Here is a 20,705-nt window from a genome sequence, read left to right as displayed (position 1 = left end):
AATCAATTCTTAATCGATATAGCGCACATGTATAGGGTGGTTAATAGTAGTTTCATTCTTTTTATTAAAATAATTAAAAAAGAACATGACATGCAAAAGAAGTAGCTACTATTTATGGACATTCGTAGGTATAAGTTCATTTATTCCCGAATAAACTGTTTGATAATTTTGTGAAATATAATAAAAGCAAATAATAATCATTCCAACATCGAATAATATTTTAAAATGTGGAATATTGACTTAATATTTGATAGTTCAGCTTAACAATATAAAAGTCAAGAGATAAATATCCTTGTTTATTGTTTTTTTTCAATTTATTTCGCAGTTAAACAATTTTTAAAGAATTATGTCTTTTAATACATTTAAATATTAAATATCTGCAAGGTGGGCTGCCTAAGCCTGGCAGAATTTTTCAGAAAATGAAGTTTTGTTTTCCATTCACAGCCAAGTATAATGGGTTGTCTACCTTGATGAAGCAAAGTGCGCTCTTTTTAAACGAGAAAATATCTAATTTATCTTTTATTACATTTATCTAGCAAAAAAATGTGATTTTTTTCAAAAATCAGTACGAATCTTTTTATATTACTTATTCAAAATAGTAGCTTATTTCTGGTTTGATTAGTAAATAAATAATAAAGAAAAGTATGACAGAATCCTCTATCAAATCATTTAAACTTATTATTTAAATGAATATATAAGTTTTTTATTAAGAAATCAAAAACTAATAGAAAAATGACGGAAAGAAAACAAACAAAAGTTACAGAAACTTATTAATACTTTTATTTAAGTTAGTACAGTGACTCTGTTGCGTTATTCGGACGTGGCTTCTTTATCTTATCAATATTTTTAATGACCATATCATGCAATGAACAGTATCGATTTCTGATTTCGGCCATGGTCAACCATAAACTCAAATATTCTTTTTCGTCAAGTTCTTGAACGGCCATCCTATAGTCAGCAATGTGAGGATATTTTGCTACTTTCGAAATTAATTTACCCCTGGAGACAAAATAACGTGAAATCTGGTCAAAGAACGCCGTAGCCTCAGACTCTACAGACTGAACTTCAGCCAATGTATCTTCTTGAATTGATACTCCAAAATTATTCCCATCTTCAATTTTCGGAATCATGTAAGAAATCCACATCTTCAGCTGCAAAGAAAAATTGATCAGTGTATATAATTATTATTGTTAGAATTGTTGCATTCCTTACTAAATTTGAGTCCTCAATCAGTTTTCTAATATGGGGTTTCACAATATCAATTACTTCCAACAGCAACTTGTTAGTAGGCACAGGTCCATTAGGAAGTACAAACACATTTGTGCCATCACTAGATATACTGCTATCACGTTTAATCTTCTTTAGGGGTGGCAGATCATCATCATGACTGTTAAACAATACGGGATCAGGCACTGGAATATTTACTTCTTGATGGACTTCTGAGAAACTTCTATCTTTGAATTTTGGTGTATTTAAAATGTCATTAAGCTTTACAATCGTTTCTGGAAATCCCTTTAAAATTAATTCTTCTGCTTTGGCTTTCAATGAATCCTTGTACTCTTGCACCTAATAAAAGTCAAACATACACAATCAAGCATTTAAAATCGATTTTGTGGTGACATCGTACTTCTTTTCCGTATACAGAATTGAGGAAGATACTGTCGGGGCGACTATTCCCTGAATATATACTTAAATTAGGAAGAGACATGGTAAGGAAATAAATTTAATGGGAATCGGTCGAAAAGGCTCATGTCAAAACGTAGAGATTTTGTGAAAACTTTGTGTCATTGTAACCAGTAAAAGAAAGATACATACCTTTTTACTTTTATTATCAGCCATATTAAATAATTAATACACAAATCTAACGTTAATTAATTAAGTTAAATAAAAAATCTAGAACATACAAAGTCATACAAACACAGCGTGTTGACCTAACCTATGCGTTTGAATATCCTCAACAGCATTCTTCTTCTATTGGAAAATTATTATTCAATACGCATGCGTATTAATGTATTAATGGTTGATTTTGAAAAAATATTTAAAAAAAACATGAAACTTTTAGCCATAATTCAATGGCTCTTTTGGAGAATACAAAAAAAAGCATTTTCTTCTGTTGATATTCTTTGCAACTAAAAACAAAAAACAGTAAGTGTAAAATTCATTTCGATTCGCCATGTAATTTATGACGATAATGAAGTCTCAAAGTTGTAAAGATAACTACGTATTGAAAATGTTTATGTTGTTAATAGTTTTATAGATAAGCATTTTCAATTTTCATCTAATTGATAAGGCAAAATCTTTTAGAATAAATGCGTTTTATTTTTGATTAATTGATATTGCAAGGCCATCGGGCTTTACCAGTGTAACAGTACTGTAAGGAAGGTTGTCTATGTTGTTGGAAAAAATGATTTTATTTTTACATTAAGTGATCGTAACAGAAAAATAACTTTAGAAATCACGTGATTTATAATCGAGTGAAAGCCCATATTTTCTAAGCTGCTAAATAATAAACATTTCTCCGTTTAGGTCAAATAAAACCGATTTTTTTTAATACAACTAATATTGCATGATTAAACAAAAATAATTTTCTTTTTTTAGTATTTTATCACTAGTAACGTATTGAATACAAAAGAACGTCGTAGAACGTATTTTTGAAATAACGTTTTAGAAACGGATACCAAAATAACAAACCAGAGCTAGTTGTCGTTGTCAGTTTAGAAGAGGTACTTAACCTTACTTCGAAGTGTAATGCATGGTGAGAAAATTCTATAACTGGAAAGTAATATCAATTTCAAAGTGATTTCTAGAAATGTGCTTTGTTCGTTTGTGCTAGAATGTGAAAATTACAGTTATTAAGTGTGTTATTGAAAAATGGCTGGCGTATTTGATATTGAGCTACATGACATTGAAACTGTAGAAGTTGACGATTCTGATGACGATATTATTGAAATAACTGAGGTATTACAGCCAAAAAAATACTACACAACATATATTTGAAAGCATGGTGCTAATTCAGTTTTGAAATTCTTGCCACATACTTTTTATTTGGTTTGCATATGTTTTACATATCTATATATTTTTAGGGTGGATATGATCAGAACCCCAACGTGAATGATATTATAGAGTAAGTATTCATTTACATCTTGTTCATATCTAGATAGTGAATACCAAATTAATCAATTATAAGAGCCTTTTTATAATTATCTTGGATAAACCTTATGTGAGTCGTTAAGTTATCTCTTATAGGTAAAATTGGTTAATTTAGGTCAAATAATTTTAATGATCTTGATTTGTCTGGGTTATTCTATTTGAATTTGTGTTTTTTTTATGTTTTTTACACCAAAAATAAAAGATATTTAAGAATAACTGCTAGTAAAAATGTACAATATCAAATTTTTAAATTATTTTTTTACACCCCATGGGCAGCATATTTGTAAAACAATAAATAGTTTTTGCCTTATTTTCAGTTTTGTAAGACAGAAGTAAAGTGTGTAAGTAGGTCATGGTTATGTCATCATATTGAAATGTAGGACTTTCTTTTTACATGGTCTGAGTGAAAGTAAAAGTTAAAATGAACTAATATGCTCTAAACTATAAAGTATTACATGTTACTAGGTTTCTGGATTTTGCAACGCTCTGTTTGTTTAATCACCGCTTTTTATCCTCATAAATTCGTATTGTATACATACATGTATATGTATATGTTTATCTTTTGAAGAGCTTTTTTATGTACCTTATAAATTGTTTTATTTAGTATGTTTGACTAGTATTATTTAATTTTTTACAGTTTCCGGGTCATTTTTTAATAGAGTATACATTTGAAAGAGCAAAAATATTTGTTTTAGTGACGATAACATTGAAACAGTCCAACTGACTGAACAAAATGTTAACCCTGGACAAGAAAAGACAGGGCCCCATGACTTTGAACTTAGGAAAGTACTGGGGAAAGGGGGCTATGGCAAAGTATTTCAGGTGCGTAAAGTTACTGGTCAAGATGCCGGGACAATATTTGCAATGAAAGTTCTTCGTAAAGCTTCCATAGTTAGAAATCAAAAAGACACAGCACACACCAAGGCTGAACGCAATATTTTAGAAGAAGTTAAGGTAAGAATAAAATGTTTTAATATGATGTTAATTTTTTTAATATTTTATTTTGTCATTTTAGCACCCTTTCATAGTGGACTTAAAATATGCCTTCCAAACTGGAGGCAAACTGTATCTAATTTTAGAATATTTAAGTGGAGGCGAGCTTTTCATGCATTTGGAACGTGAAGGAATATTTTTAGAAGATACTGCATGGTAATTTAGGAGAACAGTTTGTGTGTGATATTTTATATAATTTTTTTCTTTTAGCTTTTACTTATCCGAAATTATTCTAGCACTAGAGCACTTGCATTTACAGGGAATTATTTACAGAGATTTAAAGCCTGAAAATATTTTACTAGATGCTTTCGGACACGTTAAATTGACCGATTTTGGTCTCTGTAAGGAACACATTCAAGAAGGAATTGTTACACACACATTTTGCGGTACTATAGAATACATGTACGTTAAATATTTATTTTTAAAACACTTCTGTCTGATAACAACTATTAGGAATTATTATTTAATAAATATTACTTGTAGGGCCCCTGAAATATTAACGAGAAGTGGCCATGGTAAAGAAGTCGACTGGTGGTCATTAGGTGCTCTTATGTATGATATGTTAACAGGGGCTGTGAGTACCTTTCTCATTCATTATTAATTTCTAATTTAAAAACAATGAATTAGTATTGAATTGTAAATATTAAGCCTTAAAATTTTCGAGTTGAATTTGAAAGCACATTAGGGATTCCAGATTATATATAATATTGTTTTCCAATATGTGGTATGCTTTTTAGCCGCCTTTTACTGCGGAAAACCGCAAAAGAACGATAGAAAAAATCCTTAAAGGCAAGCTGATACTGCCCCAATATTTAACTGCCGATGCCAGGGATTTGATAAGGAAATTGCTCAAGAGACAGGTGCTGGCTAGGTTGGGGTCTTCTCCCGGGGACGCGGATGGCATCAAACAGCACCAGTTTTTTAAGCACATCAACTGGAATGATGTGCTAACAAGAAAACTGGAACCGCCCTTTAAGCCGAGTCTAGTAAGCTATTGTACTTTGAAAACATAATGGAGTTGGCCTTTAGTTGGTGAATGTTCATGAATTAGTTTGTATATATAAATGACATAAAATCTTATATATAAGAGTCATATTAAGGGAAAGGTGGGTGGGGTGATTTTGAATAAGTTTAATTACGGTGAACTTATTCAAATTCCAAACATTCAAATAAAAGATTTGTGAGAAGTTTACAAATTGCGCTACAACAAATTCAACTATTGTACTTTTCGTTTGTATCAGTTTTGGTTTGTAATGTAATTAATAATATTATTTTTTTGAAGGCCAGCGAAGATGACGTTTCGCAATTCGATACCAAATTCACCAAACAAACACCTATTGATTCACCAGATGAATCTACTCTTAGCGAAAGTGCCAATATGATATTTCAGGTGAGAGAAAAACTATTTTTTTACCGTTCAGTAATCAAATAGCAATACCGCAAGCTTGAAGGCAACTAAAATGCTGAAAAAAGTTTTGAGTTTAGGTAGAAGTGAAAAGTTTTTCATGTATCCCTTCGAGTGAGTTATTGTTGAATAGGTCTTGAAAATTAATTGCAAAGTTTCACTTTTATGAAATAACTTTTTACGGGAGTTACCCACAGTAGGTTTAAAAGTGTATCCATACTACTTAAAAATTGAAAAGCATTTTCTGATGAGTACTGTTAGTGCGAGTTGAAAGGTAATTAGGTCGATATTGGCAAATTGATATGGAATGTTGTCGTATGCTTGTTTGTCAGTGTTGATTTTTTATTTATCGTTTGTTCTACGTGTGTAATACTTTGTCCAAGGAAGTTTTTTGCTTCTTGCCTTGCTGTTTTTTTTTTCATTCAAAGCAAAATTTTCAATGCTTGCAGGGATTTACTTATATTGCACCGTCGGTGCTTGAAGATATGTACAAACCACATATAGTAAAGGCGAGATCTCCCCGTAAGCCCGGCAGTACACCCCTGCGTCATCAACCCGTGCCTTTTCACCACCCCTTTCAGAATTCCCATCACATAGGTTCTATGAGGCATTACAACTCGCAGCAACGTCCCACCGGGCCTAACAATTGTACAGATGAAGTGATGGAAGTGAGCAGCATACCTCAAGTATAGTAGTTAGCCAATTGTTAGCATAATTTTTACCACAAATGAATTTTTAGAACAAAAAAAGGAAAAATAATTATAAAAGGAAATACCTATGATTTACAATTTAGCATATACTTATTTAAACGGATCGTTTTTTTGTTCTTATTTTTGTAATTGTTACCAAATTGGAAGTGTATATACATTATATTATAACTGAAGTTGTACTAAGTCTTTTTTATATTTAATATTAAACGCTTATGTGTGTACTAGAAGTGAATTTTAAATAAACTTGCTGAGGGTGTGTAATTTTGTTTGCTTCACTTAGAAACATAATAAAAAGCGCAGTGATTATAAAACTACCAAGAATAGGGACGAAATTCAAATGGGTGAATCCCACAGCACTATTGGATACTCTGAATGGATACTAATCTTTTTATTTAGTGGACCAGGCGTATGCGGCTACTATTTCCGGAAGTCTGAACGCTTAATTTTGATAGTTCTAATCTATTTTATTGAAAATAAGCCACAAGTTATGTTATAAATAATTACATATATTTATAATCAAAGATTTGATGAGGTCAATAAATAGAATCAGAAGAATATAAAATATCTCGGTCATTTTTGGAAAACAAAGCATTTTATAATTATAATTAACTTTTATTTTTAATAAAACAAAAATAAATTCAAATAAACGGACATAAATAAATAGAATGCGCCATCTTTGGACAATAAAAGTAACTACTAGTAATTATTTTACTATGGTACTGCTATATCTATTATCTATCTATGATTTTCAGTGGAGCGTTGGCAACACAGATATCACTAACTGTTATCTATGAAGTTTAGATGGTTTGTGCCAGATGCCGTACCAGATATCAAAAATATTCAAATTTGTATCTTTACAAGAAGGTAATTTCTGTTTAAAGCAAAAATTTGACTAAAAATGCAATTATTCTTAACAAAATTTGGAATTTGCTATCAATCTTCTTGTTATTTTGATTGTGTACCTTTAATACGTACTCTACATATTCACCAAAGTCATATCTCACAAGCGATTTCAGGAGTGCTCTTTTTCTTAGACCGAAATACATTTTTTAAGTTAATTTGTTATTGGAATTTATAATTTGTTAATATCAATTCCACAATTTAGTTATGTTATATTCAGGTACTAATTGTACCATATATAGTGTATTTGTATTGTTCTTAAAGTTAAGCTGGTACGCCTGGTCCTTGCAATGGTGTGAAAGCAAAATATTAATGTAAGCCGAACATTGTGCGTGATTAATACAAAGTAAAATGTGTGTAGTGTTAAACAATATTAATAATCCACCTGACCCTTCCGACCTTAAGCTAAGGTAAGTTTTAGTCATGGTTGTTTACGATTTTCATATCCAACGAAGTTGGACTGTATTTTATCTTAATTTAACAAATGAAAACGTTCTTTGTGACATAGGAAAAGCATACAAAATTAATATCCTGTTAATTACGCAGCCTGTTGTGTAAATTAAACTTTGAAATTTGTTCCAAAGCAAGGAAAATAATATTTATTTGTCGCGCTACCTGTATTCTAATTTAAAACCATCGCGGTTTTTCATAACATAGAGTTAGTAAGTATTGAAAGAAATTATTTATTTTTGAATCATCTGTTAGGAAAGGATAAGTGCCTATTAGTGACAATTTAGAAAAAAAAAAAAAAAATTTGTTATAATTACTAGCTCATCCCCCTGCCCCGGCCATTTTTATTGTTCCACTATGACGTAGTGTCGGCCATCATTCTTTTTAATTGTTGCAGTTGTCGGCCATCATTCTTTTCTAATTGTTGCAGTTGTCGGCCATCATTCTTTTTCAATTGTTGTCGTATTGTTATTGATGTCGGCCATTATGGTTTTTTAATAGATATATTGTAATCAATGATTAAAATTTAAAGGAATTGTTTGTAAATAGGTATGCAACAACATTGTACACTTAAGCATAAGAATTTGCTGATACTTTCATTTACGTAATACTACTTTGCCCTGGTAGACAGCAGTCACATTTTTTTTGTATATATTATTTTGACGACTTGCTCCCCTTTCAATTTTTGAGTTTCCTACTTCTTTAAAGCTTCATAAGCGTATTTTATTCATCTTTTACAAACAGTTTTAAAGTTTACTTATCTTTAAACTTTCTGTGCAGTGATTCGGCGTTAATCTTATCTTTTGCAAACTCTATTTAAATATGTATCTATGTGGGTACTTATTGGACTTTAGCAATTGCAATTTGCGGCTTTGGTTGTAACTTTTCAGCGAACATAATTTTCATCTATATAGAAAGATAGTAAAAGTTCCTTTGGTTGCGTTTTGAGAAAATACTTTTTAAATCTTTCGTACAGTTCCTCGCATTTAATAACGTTTTTGTTTTATTTTCGCGTCTCGCTTGGCCCGAGGAAGTTCCATTAAACAGTGCAAGTAGAAACTAGTGCGCCATTTCCTTAAGAAGATTTTCGATCCAATTTGTCATTCAAAAGCGACAGAACTGCAAGCTTCCAACAACTCTTAATAATTTAAAGTGAAAAGTTGCCAGCCAATTGCATTAACTATCTCCATTTCTCTTACACGTCTAGTTAGAACTTTATAATGCTTCTGCAAAGAAATCATCACTTCAGTTTTATTTGTTTTGTCAGTAACTACATTTTTTACAAATACCTGCATCTTTTACTTTGATTTTAATGTTTTTGATGCACAGTTGGCACCTAATATAAGACAATTTAAATTGATTTGAAAATTGGTTAATTTTAATTATGAATCAATTCTTTCGATATTTAAAAAAAAAAAACGTTTTTACAACATCCTGTCCCATTAACATCATACAAATTCAAATTGGTTTGAACCATCGTAAGAAGCGAAATTAAATGTGTCCAAATGCGAAAATTGGTTTATAAGTACCCGAAAATATCAATCAATTCCTTAGATTTCGAGAAAATACATTTTCATCAAAACGCACACTCTGTCGAGTTATTGTCGAACAAATTTAAATTGGTTTGAAACCATCAAAAAGAGGAATTTCAGCTCGTTTAAATTTGAAAATTATTTAAAAAGTATCAGAAATTATTAATCAATTTCTTTGACACATTTTCACCTTGGCGGGCTTTTGTATGAAACAAATTAAATTGACTTTAACCATCTTAAAGTTTCAAATGTTGTTCGTCTATGTTTAGAAATTGGTTGAAAAAGACTCAAAATCATCAATCAGTTCCTTCTATTTAGCAAAGATACATTTGAATTAGTTTACACCGTTGTGAATATCGAAATTTTGCGCGTTCAAATTTAGAAATTGGTTGAAAAACACTCAAAATTATAAATAAATTCCTTCTATTTAGCAAAAATGCATTAGGATTGGTTTAAAACGTTGTGAATATCAAAATTTTGCGCTTTCAAATTTAGAAATTGGTTGAAAAACACTCAAAATTATAAATAAATTCCTTCTATTTAGCAAAAATGCATTAGGATTGGTTTAAAACGTTGTGAATATCGAAATTTTGCGCTTTCAAATTTAGAAATTGGTTGAAAAAGACTCAAAATCATCAATCAGTTCCTTCTATTTAGCAAAGATACATTTGAATTAGTTTAAACCGTTGTGAATGTCGAAATTTTGTGCGATCAAATTTAAAAATTGGTTGAAAAAGACTCAAAATTATGAATCAATTCCTTCTATTTAGCAAAAATACATTAGGATTGGTTTAAACTGTTGTGAACATCGAAATTTTGCGCGTTCAAATTTAGAAATTGTTTGAAAAAGACCCAAAACTTTGAATCAATTCCTTGAAAGCGGTATCATATATCGATGCAATTGTAGAAATTTACATTAAACTGCTGGAAACATAAGAAGAAATTTATTTGTATTATTTCTTTGATTGTTTTGTTATATCTTACTGCCTATCATCGCAAGATTTTTCGTCGCCATTGAAATTACTACTGGATGCATTAGCCAAGTGAGGGGGATACTTTTGAATGTTTATTTGAAATATTAAATGATTAATGTATAACTTGTCAGAATATCTCGTTTTTCTACCAATCTAATGTGAATTTAATTCATCTCTTATCTCCCTTAATGATGATAAATAACCAATATTTCGTGTTCGTGATGTCATTTCAGCTGACAATTTTTTTATCCTGTAAATAATTCTGGATACTTTTGCTCGTTATGTGAATCGATTTTGATGGTGCGGAAATAGTATACGTTTACCTCGACGACAACGTCGAAGAGATAGTGTCCCGTCCACGTTGTATCTGGGAAATTTAATATAATTTTCCGGGGTACGGCAGCATCGTTGCGAACTTGTTCAATTTCCTATTGCTGCCAATTCCCGAAGTGCTTTCTCGACAATTTCCCTTATCCCTTCAAGTGTCCCTTTTTTTGTCGGCCTGTCGCAACCGGTTCTGATGAGCCAAACGTGCACACATACATAGCTATACCCAATAACAATTTCTTCCAATTTTGTTTGGATCCGTTTCTAATTTTTCAAAATAAGAACGACACACGAACGATTCGATTTTATAAAAATCACTGTAAAACGCGTTGGGAGGATGTCAAATAACATTAGGTCAATTTACGGTTTGTTTAGGTTATCTTGGTTTGAAAAAACTTTTGCAATAAGTTATAAGTTATATTATTTATTGACTAGACAAAGCATTTTACAAGAACTTTTGTGGAAATGGAATTAGTCATAGGTAATATATTTTAAAATAATACACAGTGGTAGAATCCATGTAACATTACATGCGATTTTCTTTTCTTGATTTGATTTAGTTTCAGTCATAGTCAAAATTTATCAAAATAAAATTTCATTTAACTTATCTCTTCCTGTGATATTTTTCTTGTTGATTTCATTGTGTTTATCACTTCACTTTTTCCCTCGGCGTTACACTATAAACAGTAATGCTGGACCGTACACTGCCCAATTAAACGAAAAATTCATGATTGTTTATCTATACGTATCACATAAATATAAGTCAGTCAGTCTAGTGCAACAATCATAGGATACGCTTGAAAAAATATTAAAAAACATGCATCTTACTTGGTACAGGCGATTAAAGGTCCTTTCACAACGGCAAGGATAGTCTTGCTTAGAAGTCTTTTACTGTTGAAGATTCTTTCGATAATAGTCTTTAGATAATATCTGCTAGAACAACATTCCCGAATACTCCCGTATTTTCCCGTATTGTCGAACGTCGCACTTAAATACGGTACAAACGGACCCGATCTCCAATGGCCACTTAAATATGATACGATAAAAAAATCGGGACGTAGAACTAAAACGACATTCCCGAATATTCCCGTATTCGCGATAGGTGCACTTGATTGCAGTACAGTATCAAAGTTAACACAGCACTCCCGAAAACTTCCGTCTTAACCTGCTTATGTTGACTGAAACATTCTTACAGACTACTAATTTTATCTATTGCATATTAAAATCTGGATGGTACTTACGGCATTTGTAAAAGAATTACCCTTAAATGGCACCACTTTTGCTAAGTAAAAGTTTAGCAGACGTGGTGTCAATGCTTTCGTAATTTGTCTTAATTTGTCATCAGTCTAGTCTTAAAAGTACAAAAACATGCAAATCACTTACCAATTCTTAGCAGCATCTGAAACGAATAAAATAAAGAAAATGAAAAAGTATTTTTATACATTGAGTTCTATTTTTTATATAAAAATTAGCAATACTAGAAACATCATAAAATAAAAAATTCAATCTCGTATCAGATCCATTATTCTGCACTATAAGAACAAAATGGTTAAACTTCAAGTTTGATTATACTATTTTATTTAATACACAAACTAATTACTCTTAATTTTAAAAATATCTTCGTAAACTAATTGATCATGTATTGTACTTACAATAAGAACCGCTTTGGTGTTGGTCTAATCCTTTTGAATCCATACAACACTTCACAAAATTAGAAAACACTAACAAATAAATTAATAAACGCTAGTAATTAACAGTAAACATGCAAAAAAGCGAACTACAATCAGCCGACCGGGACGAACATGGCTTTAACCGAATGGTTTAGTTAGTGATCTGAGAAACATTTTGCTTGGTTTCATTTTTATGATGATCGTAAAATTTTTTGTCTAGCACAAATTTCTATAATCTTGCTCTGTTATCAGCCAGGATGAATGTCTTTAACGTTTTATGCAAGGGCATCATCTCTCTGAAAGAACTTTTCGTTGCCTTTCACTGCTACATATATAGTACGTCACAACAGAAAACTATAAAATAAATGTTGTTATTGAAAACTTTAATGATAATGTATACAACTGCTTTATACATTAAATGATGAAATCAAATAACAAGATCGAAATCGCGATCCGCGTCTGACAGGCACTTAATAAACGTTTTTATAAATATAATTTATGATATACTGGCGACCCTCCCCAGCTTCGCACGGGTGCAATGCTGATACTAAATATGTATATTTTTGTTTTGTTTAGATTATTATCGAAAAGGGGAAATCTTCAAAAGATACCCTCTGAACATACTAAATATACTACAGAATGTCTTTATATACAACATTCACAGTTTTTTTGTCATTAGACAATACAAACCGGCCTCCCGGTCGGTACCGCCGCAACCGCTATGTCCCTGCATTTTAAATCTGTAATATCTTCGAAAATATTCATTTAAATTAGATGCGGTAAAGGGCCATATTGATCTATATTAAATGCACAATGTATTTAAGGTACTTAATTGGATAAAAATTAATGCTGTATTGCTTACAATCGCTTCGTAAATAAGTCATTATTTCTCATAAAAAATAAAGGATAGAAATGGTTATTGTGAGTTATCCCTCAGAAATAGACATATACCATCCCGGACTTTTTTGTAGACCCTTTTAAGATGTACAATATTGTAGTACATTATTTTGATCTATCTCGTAGGGTTCAGCCAGCGTTTGCAATGTAAGCGCAAAAAATGTGTTTATTTACGACATCACATTAGAAACCTCTAAAATTATCAGTGTTTCCCTACTATATTATGCATGTAATATACATATAAACCTTCCTCTTGAATCACTCTATCTTTTAAAAAAAACCGCATCAAAATCCGTTGCGTAGTTTTAATGATTTAAGCATACATAAGGACAGACAGCTGGAAAGCGACTTTGTTTTATGCTATTTAGTGATTTTGAATAAGAAAAAATATATAACCGTTAATTGACCCAGCAAAGGTTTTCTTATTTTGCTGTTGTTTTATTTTTTTTTTCTCTAGAGAATAATGATAAAAATAACTAATCACAAAAAATCTAATATCCTCATTCCTGACGATACTAATTTAATTTAATTGTCTCTTCAAAGGATACTGTGTCCTGTTAAACCTCCAATAGGAGGTTGTCGACACGAAATTCTCCCTCATCTTTTGTGTGGTGTATTACCCCAAAATTGCTTTTACCAATCTTGTGGTTCAATTAGTTTAAGATTAAACAAAAACCTTTTTTCGTACCTCAATCTTGAGGTTATGCATTAGAAGGGCCATGCACTTCAGAGTTTATTAACTTCTTTTTTTTACATGTACGTTCAATACATTGTCACATTCAGTTTTCAATTAATTTTAAAATTTTGTGGTTTCTGAATTTGATAGATTTAAGCAATACATTTACGTACAGTTGGCCAATAAAGAACATCAATTTGAGCCTTGATAGAACACAAAAATAATTAAAAAGTTCTCGTCTGATAAACGGCCAATAACTAATTTTTCTAAAAAACGCTTTGTGTTTATTTCAATAATTTAAATGAAAGCTGAACTTTCAACCAACGGTTCTTAATTAGTTTTTACGGTTTGGATTGTAACTAGTATTATTCATTACCTACTTAATAGATAACTCATAACCGCATAGAATATTATTCTATTTGTAACTCCCGATTTTATCCCGCTGTCATTTACATTGAAATGCACCTTGCTGCTTGCATATCTAGTTCATGTGGGCAAATAATCGAATTTCATACGGCTGAAGAAACACTCGTAAAGCTTTTAGACAACATCGATGATGTGTTGGAAAGCACATGGAACAGTTTGTAACGAGATACGTGTACGTTGCACAACTTATGTATGCAAGTATGTACGTCTCGTACGTAAGTGCTTACACCTGCCTGATGCTAAAAGCAATACCTTATAAAGAAGATCTTTGAAGAAACAAAAGCCTCACCAATATACAGGGTGAGGTAGCACCTGTTTGAAGATTGGATAGGTCCAAAATTATTTTGTTAAGTTCCAAAGTGAAAGAGCAGGATCTTTCCTGTTTGATGAAGAAAGAAAAGCCTAATCAATGTACAGGATCGTCTAGAGTCATTTAAGGGAGATACATCTATTTGAAGATTGGACAAACCTAAACAGTTCCAAAGCGAAAGGGGAAGATCATCAGAAGAAGTAATAGCTTCACCAATGTATATGATGGTATAAGGCCATTTGAAGATTGGACAGACAAAAAACTGGTTTATTAAGTTTCAAAGTGAAAGAGGAAAATGAGTATACAGTCGTGTAGGACAATTTAAGAGAAAAGATCCCTTTAAAGATTGGACAGACTAAAAATTATTCGGTAATTTCAAAGCAAAAATGGAGGATTTGAAGATTGGCTAGGTCAAAAACTGGTTCCCTAAATTCTAAAGCGAAAGAGGAGGCCTTTTTTTGTTTGATGAAGAAACAAAAATCTTATCAATGGATAGGATCGTCTAGTGTCATTTAAGGGAGATACATCCATTTGAAGATTGCAGAAACCCAAAAAGTTCCAAAGCGAAAGGGGAAGATCATCAGAAGAAGTAAAAGCTTAACCAATATATAGGATGGTATAAGGCCATTTGAAGATTGGACAGATCAAAAACTAGTTTATTAAGTTTCAAAGTGAAAGAGGAAAATGAGTATACAGTCGTGTAGGACAATTTAAGAGAAAAGATCCCTTTAAAAAGATTGGACAGACTAAAAATTATTCGGTAGTTTCAAAGCAAAAATGGAGGATTTGAAGATTGGCTAGGTCAAAAACTGGTTCCCTAAATTCTAAAGCGAAAGAGGAGGCCTTTTTTTGTTTGATGAAGAAACAAAAATCTTATCAATGGATAGGATCGTCTAGAGTCATTTAAGGGAGATACATCCATTTGAAGATTGCAGAAACCCAAAAAGTTCCAAAGCGAAAGGGGAAGATCATCAGAAGAAGCAAAATCATAAATATATATGATGGTGTAAGGCCATTAAGAGGGAAAACTTATTTGAAGATTGGACAGATCAAAAACTAGTTTATTAAGTTTGAAAGTGAAAGAGATGAAATGAGTACCTATACGGTCATGTAGGACAATTTAAGGGAAAAAATACCTTTGAAGATTGGACAGACTAAAAATTATTCAGTAATTTCAAAGCAAAAATGAAGGATTTGAAGATTGGACAGGTCAAAAACTGGTTTACTAAGTTCTAAAGCAAAAGAGGAGGATCTTTTTCGTTTGATGAAGAAACAAAACCCTCATCAATGTTCAAAATTGTCTGGGGTCATTTAAGGGACATCCATTTGAAGATTGGATAAACCAAAAAAGTTCTAATTTTTTCTGCTTGAAGAAGAAGAACAAAGAGGAGAATCCTGTTAATATACAGAATCAGGTAGGAAAATTTAAGAAAAAAAATCCTTTCAAAGATTGAATTGAATTGATTGAAAAACTTTTCGGCAATTTTCAAAGGAATAACGGAGGATTGTTCTGTATGAAATAAAAATAAGTCACTACTAATCAGGGAGGTATAGAGCCACTTAATAGAAGAAAAATGCATTTGAAGATTGAACAGACCAAAAATTGGTTTACTAAATTCCAAAACGAAAGAGGAGAATTTCTTGTAATTGAAGAAAAAGCAAAAGTTTCGTCAAAATTCAGAGGTGTGCAGGACAATTTAAGAGAAAAAAATTGGACAGACCAAAAACTATTCAATAATTTTTAAAGCGAAAACGGAAGATTGCTTTGTTTGAAGAAGAAACAAAAGAGTCACCACTGAACAGAGTGGTATAGAGCTATTTGAAGACTGGACAGACTAAACACTAGTTTGCTAATCCATTTAAAGTTTGGGATTGCTTATTCTCTAAACAAAAACGGAGGGTAATTTTGTTCAAAACAAAACTTGAAAATCAGAAAGACCCCATTGATATATATAGATTTTAGACAGAGAGGACTGTATTATTACAACCTTTTCAGTTTTCGTGGGCCATTAGGGTAATAATTGAAAATAAAAAGGTTATTATTGAGATCTCAAATATGTATTATATTTTATTGTTGCCCAAAAACGTAATGACCATAATTTTTGAATTATTCTGGATGTTTTCAAAGGTTTTCTACTTCAAACAAATTTCTTCCTTTATTTCTGAGACTATCGAGAACTATAAGGGCAAGGATCTTAGTATAAATTCGTATAAATGGTTATATATTGTGATAACGTTGGTGCATTTTTTATTTGCTTAGATATATTGTGTTGCGGTTAGTGTGTGGTACAGATGTTTTAAAATTTAATAGAAGCTAAGAAGCATTTCTGCAGCAGCAATAAATTATTTAGCACTTGTTCCGCATTATGAGAACTTGTTGTGCATCATAATATGTTCCGTACAATTTTGGATTAAATAATTACCCATGTTGTATCAACTTCTTTGGATGCTAAAATAAACTTTCCATGTGCATGTATAGTTAATTAGTCGACTCTGTTGCATTAATTGGAATTTTCGCAACCGTGCGGTGAAATCTTAAGAAAAGCATCCCTCTGCTAGTTGAACATCTGCGTTCTCGGCCGTTAAAAGTACGTAACTTCGCAAATTCAATTATTATTTGCGAGCTACACCACACCAGTTGACGTCGATATATAGCTGGAGACTCAAGTTCACGAATCGGGTTGGTTTAAAAGCGAGATTAAGTTAGGGGCTGCTTTTTTTACGAACTTAAAATTTTATGACGCGAAAGCACGGGGTGTCTTGATGGTCTTCGGAGAAGATGTTCTTTTCTTTTTTATGTTTTTCTCGGGGAGCAAAAGTTACACTTGTGTGTATCTACAGGTAAGGCAAAACGTTCACCGGACATGGAAATTACACATTTCTTTGTCGGAATTTTTTCTGTTTTTGTCAATATGATCATGGGTCATAAGGTCATAAGGTAGTCAGTCCTATGACTTATTAGACACGCTTCTCCATTTCTTCCTGTTCTGGGCTAATTTTCGCATATCCCTAAAACTAGAACATCTCACATCCTTAACTATTTGTGAACAGTAAACTAATCTAGGTCCACCTCGCACCCGTACAGGGCCGGTCTCCAGACATACACCTTTAACAATCTTTTTCAAATTTCTAAATTTACTGTTCCCGAGCATAGAAATGGCTTCTTTTTGTTGAAGGCTACTCGACCCTGCGCTATCTTTTGTTTTATATCTCTATCGCTTCTTCCATCCTGAGTTATCTGACTTCCTCTATACCGACAATCAACAATCATCAGTTTATATTGTACTAAAAAAAAGTGCATAATTTGGCGAGCCTGTGGAACTAGTTGAACACTTAAACAAAAGTGCCACCCCTCAAATGCATTGAACTGTATTAATTGGAGTTCTATTACTTTATTATCTATTTGAAAAGACCGCTGAAGGTATTTGCTCGAATTTTTCTATACCGAGCTGTATTTAATAAAATATATGCCGCCCTGTGATGATTGTATGTAATAGAACATCCCTATGCTCGGTCTCAAATCGCCACTTCTGTATATGAAGATTCTCCCTCTAGGTTTATTGAACCATCAAAATGCTATTTATTTTACTTTAGTTATAAGAATATTAAGTCTGCGCTTCTCTAATAGCAGGAGTGAATTAAAAGTTTCTTTTTATTTGAAAACTTTATTACCGTAACAGTTGAAAGTGCTTAATCTCAATTTTTACCAACGATGTCATAAAGCAAAAGGGACAGGTTTTATTTATGAGTTTGTTTATAAACTCTTTTACATTAATAATTCTTTTAATGTTCGTGACTACAATAATATATCGATGCCTGAAGATTTAATTTTCAATGTGTTAATTAAACCAACAGTGATGTTTTGCTTTTGGTACATGGTTTCTTCCAGGTAATTTGTACGTAAGTCTCTGTACGCTCATAATAGTTTCGGATATGGGATCAAGATCATATTATAAATAGGAAATCAGATAAGTCGTGGCGGAAGGAGTAGTAGAAATATAAAGCAGATAGTGCAGGGTCGAGTCGCCTTCAATAAAAAGAAGTCACTTCTATGCTCGCGAACGGTTAATTTAGAAATTCGAAATAGGTTGTTAAAGGTGTATGTTTGGAGCACGGCGCTGTACGGGTGCGAAACATGGACAGTAGGCGCGTCGGAAAAGAAAAGGTTAGAAGCGTTCGAAATGTGGATAGAGAAGGTTAAAAATGAAGAGATATTAGAAAGAATAGGAGAACAGAGGACTCTATGAAAGTCAATAAAAAGTGGGCAGATAGGTTGGTAGGACATTTTCTCAGGCATGAAGGTCTAGTCAGAGACATATTAAAGGCAGAAACAGGAGTTAAGAGGAGTAGAGGCAGATCTAGATTAGATTACTGTTCGCAAATAGTTAAGGATGTGAGTAGTTATAGTTTTAGGTAAATGCGAAGATTAGTTCAGAATAGGAAAGAGTGGAGGTGCGTGTCCAACCAGTCTTAGGACTGAAGGCCTATGATGATATGATGATGATGATATAATTACCATAACAACACTTACTGCATGTTATTTTTGTTATTTTATGTTTCCAGTTGTTAATGAATGAAAATATAAATCCATGTCTTACAGAAAAAAATTTATTATTCGGAAACATCCTTTTTACAAAATTATTGGTAATTATTACGTAGTTACAATTCAAAATTCCAGTTGCTTTACTACAGTCATAAAAATAATGAATTTCACTTACAATTAGNAAAAGTACGTAACTTCGCAAATTCAATTATTATTTGCGAGCTACACCACACCAGTTGACGTCGATATATAGCTGGAGACTCAAGTTCACGAATCGGGTTGGTTTAAAAGCGAGATTAAGTTAGGGGCTGCTTTTTTTACGAACTTAAAATTTTATGACGCGAAAGCACGGGGTGTCTTGATGGTCTTCGGAGAAGATGTTCTTTTCTTTTTTATGTTTTTCTCGGGGAGCAAAAGTTACACTTGTGTGTATCTACAGGTAAGGCAAAACGTTCACCGGACATGGAAATTACACATTTCTTTGTCGGAATTTTTTCTGTTTTTGTCAATATGATCATGGGTCATAAGGTCATAAGGTAGTCAGTCCTATGACTTATTAGACACGCTTCTCCATTTCTTCCTGTTCTGGGCTAATTTTCGCATATCCCTAAAACTAGAACATCTCACATCCTTAACTATTTGTGAACAGTAAACTAATCTAGGTCCACCTCGCACCCGTACAGGGCCGGTCTCCAGACATACACCTTTAACAATCTTTTTCAAATTTCTAAATTTACTGTTCCCGAGCATAGAAATGGCTTCTTTTTGTTGAAGGCTACTCGACCCTGCGCTATCTTTTGTTTTATATCTCTATCGCTTCTTCCATCCTGAGTTATCTGACTTCCTCTATACCGACAATCAACAATCATCAGTTTATATTGTACTAAAAAAAAGTGCATAATTTGGCGAGCCTGTGGAACTAGTTGAACACTTAAACAAAAGTGCCACCCCTCAAATGCATTGAACTGTATTAATTGGAGTTCTATTACTTTATTATCTATTTGAAAAGACCGCTGAAGGTATTTGCTCGAATTTTTCTATACCGAGCTGTATTTAATAAAATATATGCCGCCCTGTGATGATTGTATGTAATAGAACATCCCTATGCTCGGTCTCAAATCGCCACTTCTGTATATGAAGATTCTCCCTCTAGGTTTATTGAACCATCAAAATGCTATTTATTTTACTTTAGTTATAAGAATATTAAGTCTGCGCTTCTCTAATAGCAGGAGTGAATTAAAAGTTTCTTTTTATTTAAAAACTTTATTACCGTAACAGTTGAAAGTGCTTAATCTCAATTTTTACCAACGATGTCATAAAGCAAAAGGGACAGGTTTTATTTATGAGTTTGTTTATAAACTCTTTTACATTAATAATTCTTTTAATGTTCGTGACTACAATAATATATCGATGCCTGAAGATTTAATTTTCAATGTGTTAATTAAACCAACAGTGATGTTTTGCTTTTGGTACATGGTTTCTTCCAGGTAATTTGTACGTAAGTCTCTGTACGCTCATAATAGTTTCGGATATGGGATCAAGATCATATTATAAATAGGAAATCAGATAAGTCGTGGCGGAAGGAGTAGTAGAAATATAAAGCAGATAGTGCAGGGTCGAGTCGCCTTCAATAAAAAGAAGTCACTTCTATGCTCGCGAACGGTTAATTTAGAAATTCGAAATAGGTTGTTAAAGGTGTATGTTTGGAGCACGGCGCTGTACGGGTGCGAAACATGGACAGT

The 20,705-nt window shown here is 32.2% G+C and overlaps 2 protein-coding genes across 4 annotated transcripts; one reads left to right on the top strand and one right to left on the bottom strand.

Moving 5' to 3' along the window:
• Nucleotides 1-756: 756 nt before the first annotated feature.
• Nucleotides 757-2,177, bottom strand: LOC108741944 (proteasome activator complex subunit 3). 2 transcript variants are annotated; one of them, XM_018476921.2, is made up of 3 exons: nt 1,816-2,177; nt 1,213-1,566; nt 757-1,151 (listed from the first exon to the last, which is right to left on the bottom strand). In XM_018476921.2, exons 1-3 carry the CDS (start codon nt 1,837-1,839, stop codon nt 789-791), a joined length of 741 nt encoding a protein of 246 aa, XP_018332423.1. In that variant the 5' UTR covers nt 1,840-2,177; the 3' UTR covers nt 757-788. The 2 variants fall into 2 exon arrangements, with proteins under 2 accessions (XP_018332423.1, XP_018332422.1); XM_018476920.1 differs by lacking the exon at nt 1,816-2,177 and adding an exon at nt 1,628-1,788.
• A 397-nt stretch (nt 2,178-2,574) lies between these two features.
• Nucleotides 2,575-6,514, top strand: LOC108741934 (ribosomal protein S6 kinase beta-1-like). Of its 2 annotated transcripts, XM_025980417.1 has the most exons (9): nt 2,575-2,958; nt 3,084-3,124; nt 3,846-4,104; nt 4,166-4,299; nt 4,354-4,545; nt 4,627-4,717; nt 4,881-5,129; nt 5,426-5,533; nt 5,998-6,514. In XM_025980417.1, the coding sequence occupies exons 1-9, from the start codon at nt 2,872-2,874 to the stop codon at nt 6,238-6,240; spliced, it is 1,404 nt and encodes a 467-aa protein (XP_025836202.1). In that variant the 5' UTR covers nt 2,575-2,871; the 3' UTR covers nt 6,241-6,514. The 2 variants fall into 2 exon arrangements, with proteins under 2 accessions (XP_025836202.1, XP_025836203.1); XM_025980418.1 differs by lacking the exons at nt 2,575-2,958; nt 3,084-3,124 and adding an exon at nt 3,184-3,753.
• Nucleotides 6,515-20,705: the final 14,191 nt, after the last annotated feature.

The sequence above is a fragment of the Agrilus planipennis genome, unplaced genomic scaffold, assembly GCF_000699045.2.
Source record: "Agrilus planipennis isolate EAB-ADULT unplaced genomic scaffold, Apla_2.0 scaffold41, whole genome shotgun sequence".
Classification (NCBI taxonomy): domain Eukaryota; kingdom Metazoa; phylum Arthropoda; class Insecta; order Coleoptera; family Buprestidae; genus Agrilus; species Agrilus planipennis.
This window is presented reverse-complemented; position numbering and strand designations above follow the sequence as displayed.

Coding starts and splice junctions, on each gene's coding strand:
- LOC108741934 (XM_025980417.1), top strand. CDS start 2,872: ATGGCTGGCGTATTTGATATTGAGCTACATGACATTGAAACTGTAGAA. Junction 4,300..4,353: donor TTTTTAGAAGATACTGCATG/GTAATTTAGGAG, acceptor TTTTTCTTTTAG/CTTTTACTTATCCGAAATTA. Junction 4,718..4,880: donor ATGATATGTTAACAGGGGCT/GTGAGTACCTTT, acceptor TATGCTTTTTAG/CCGCCTTTTACTGCGGAAAA.
- LOC108741944 (XM_018476920.1), bottom strand. CDS start 1,708: ATGTCTCTTCCTAATTTAAGTATATATTCAGGGAATAGTCGCCCCGAC. Junction 1,567..1,627: donor ATTCTGTATACGGAAAAGAA/GTACGATGTCAC, acceptor GACTTTTATTAG/GTGCAAGAGTACAAGGATTC. Junction 1,152..1,212: donor TGATTGAGGACTCAAATTTA/GTAAGGAATGCA, acceptor TTTTCTTTGCAG/CTGAAGATGTGGATTTCTTA.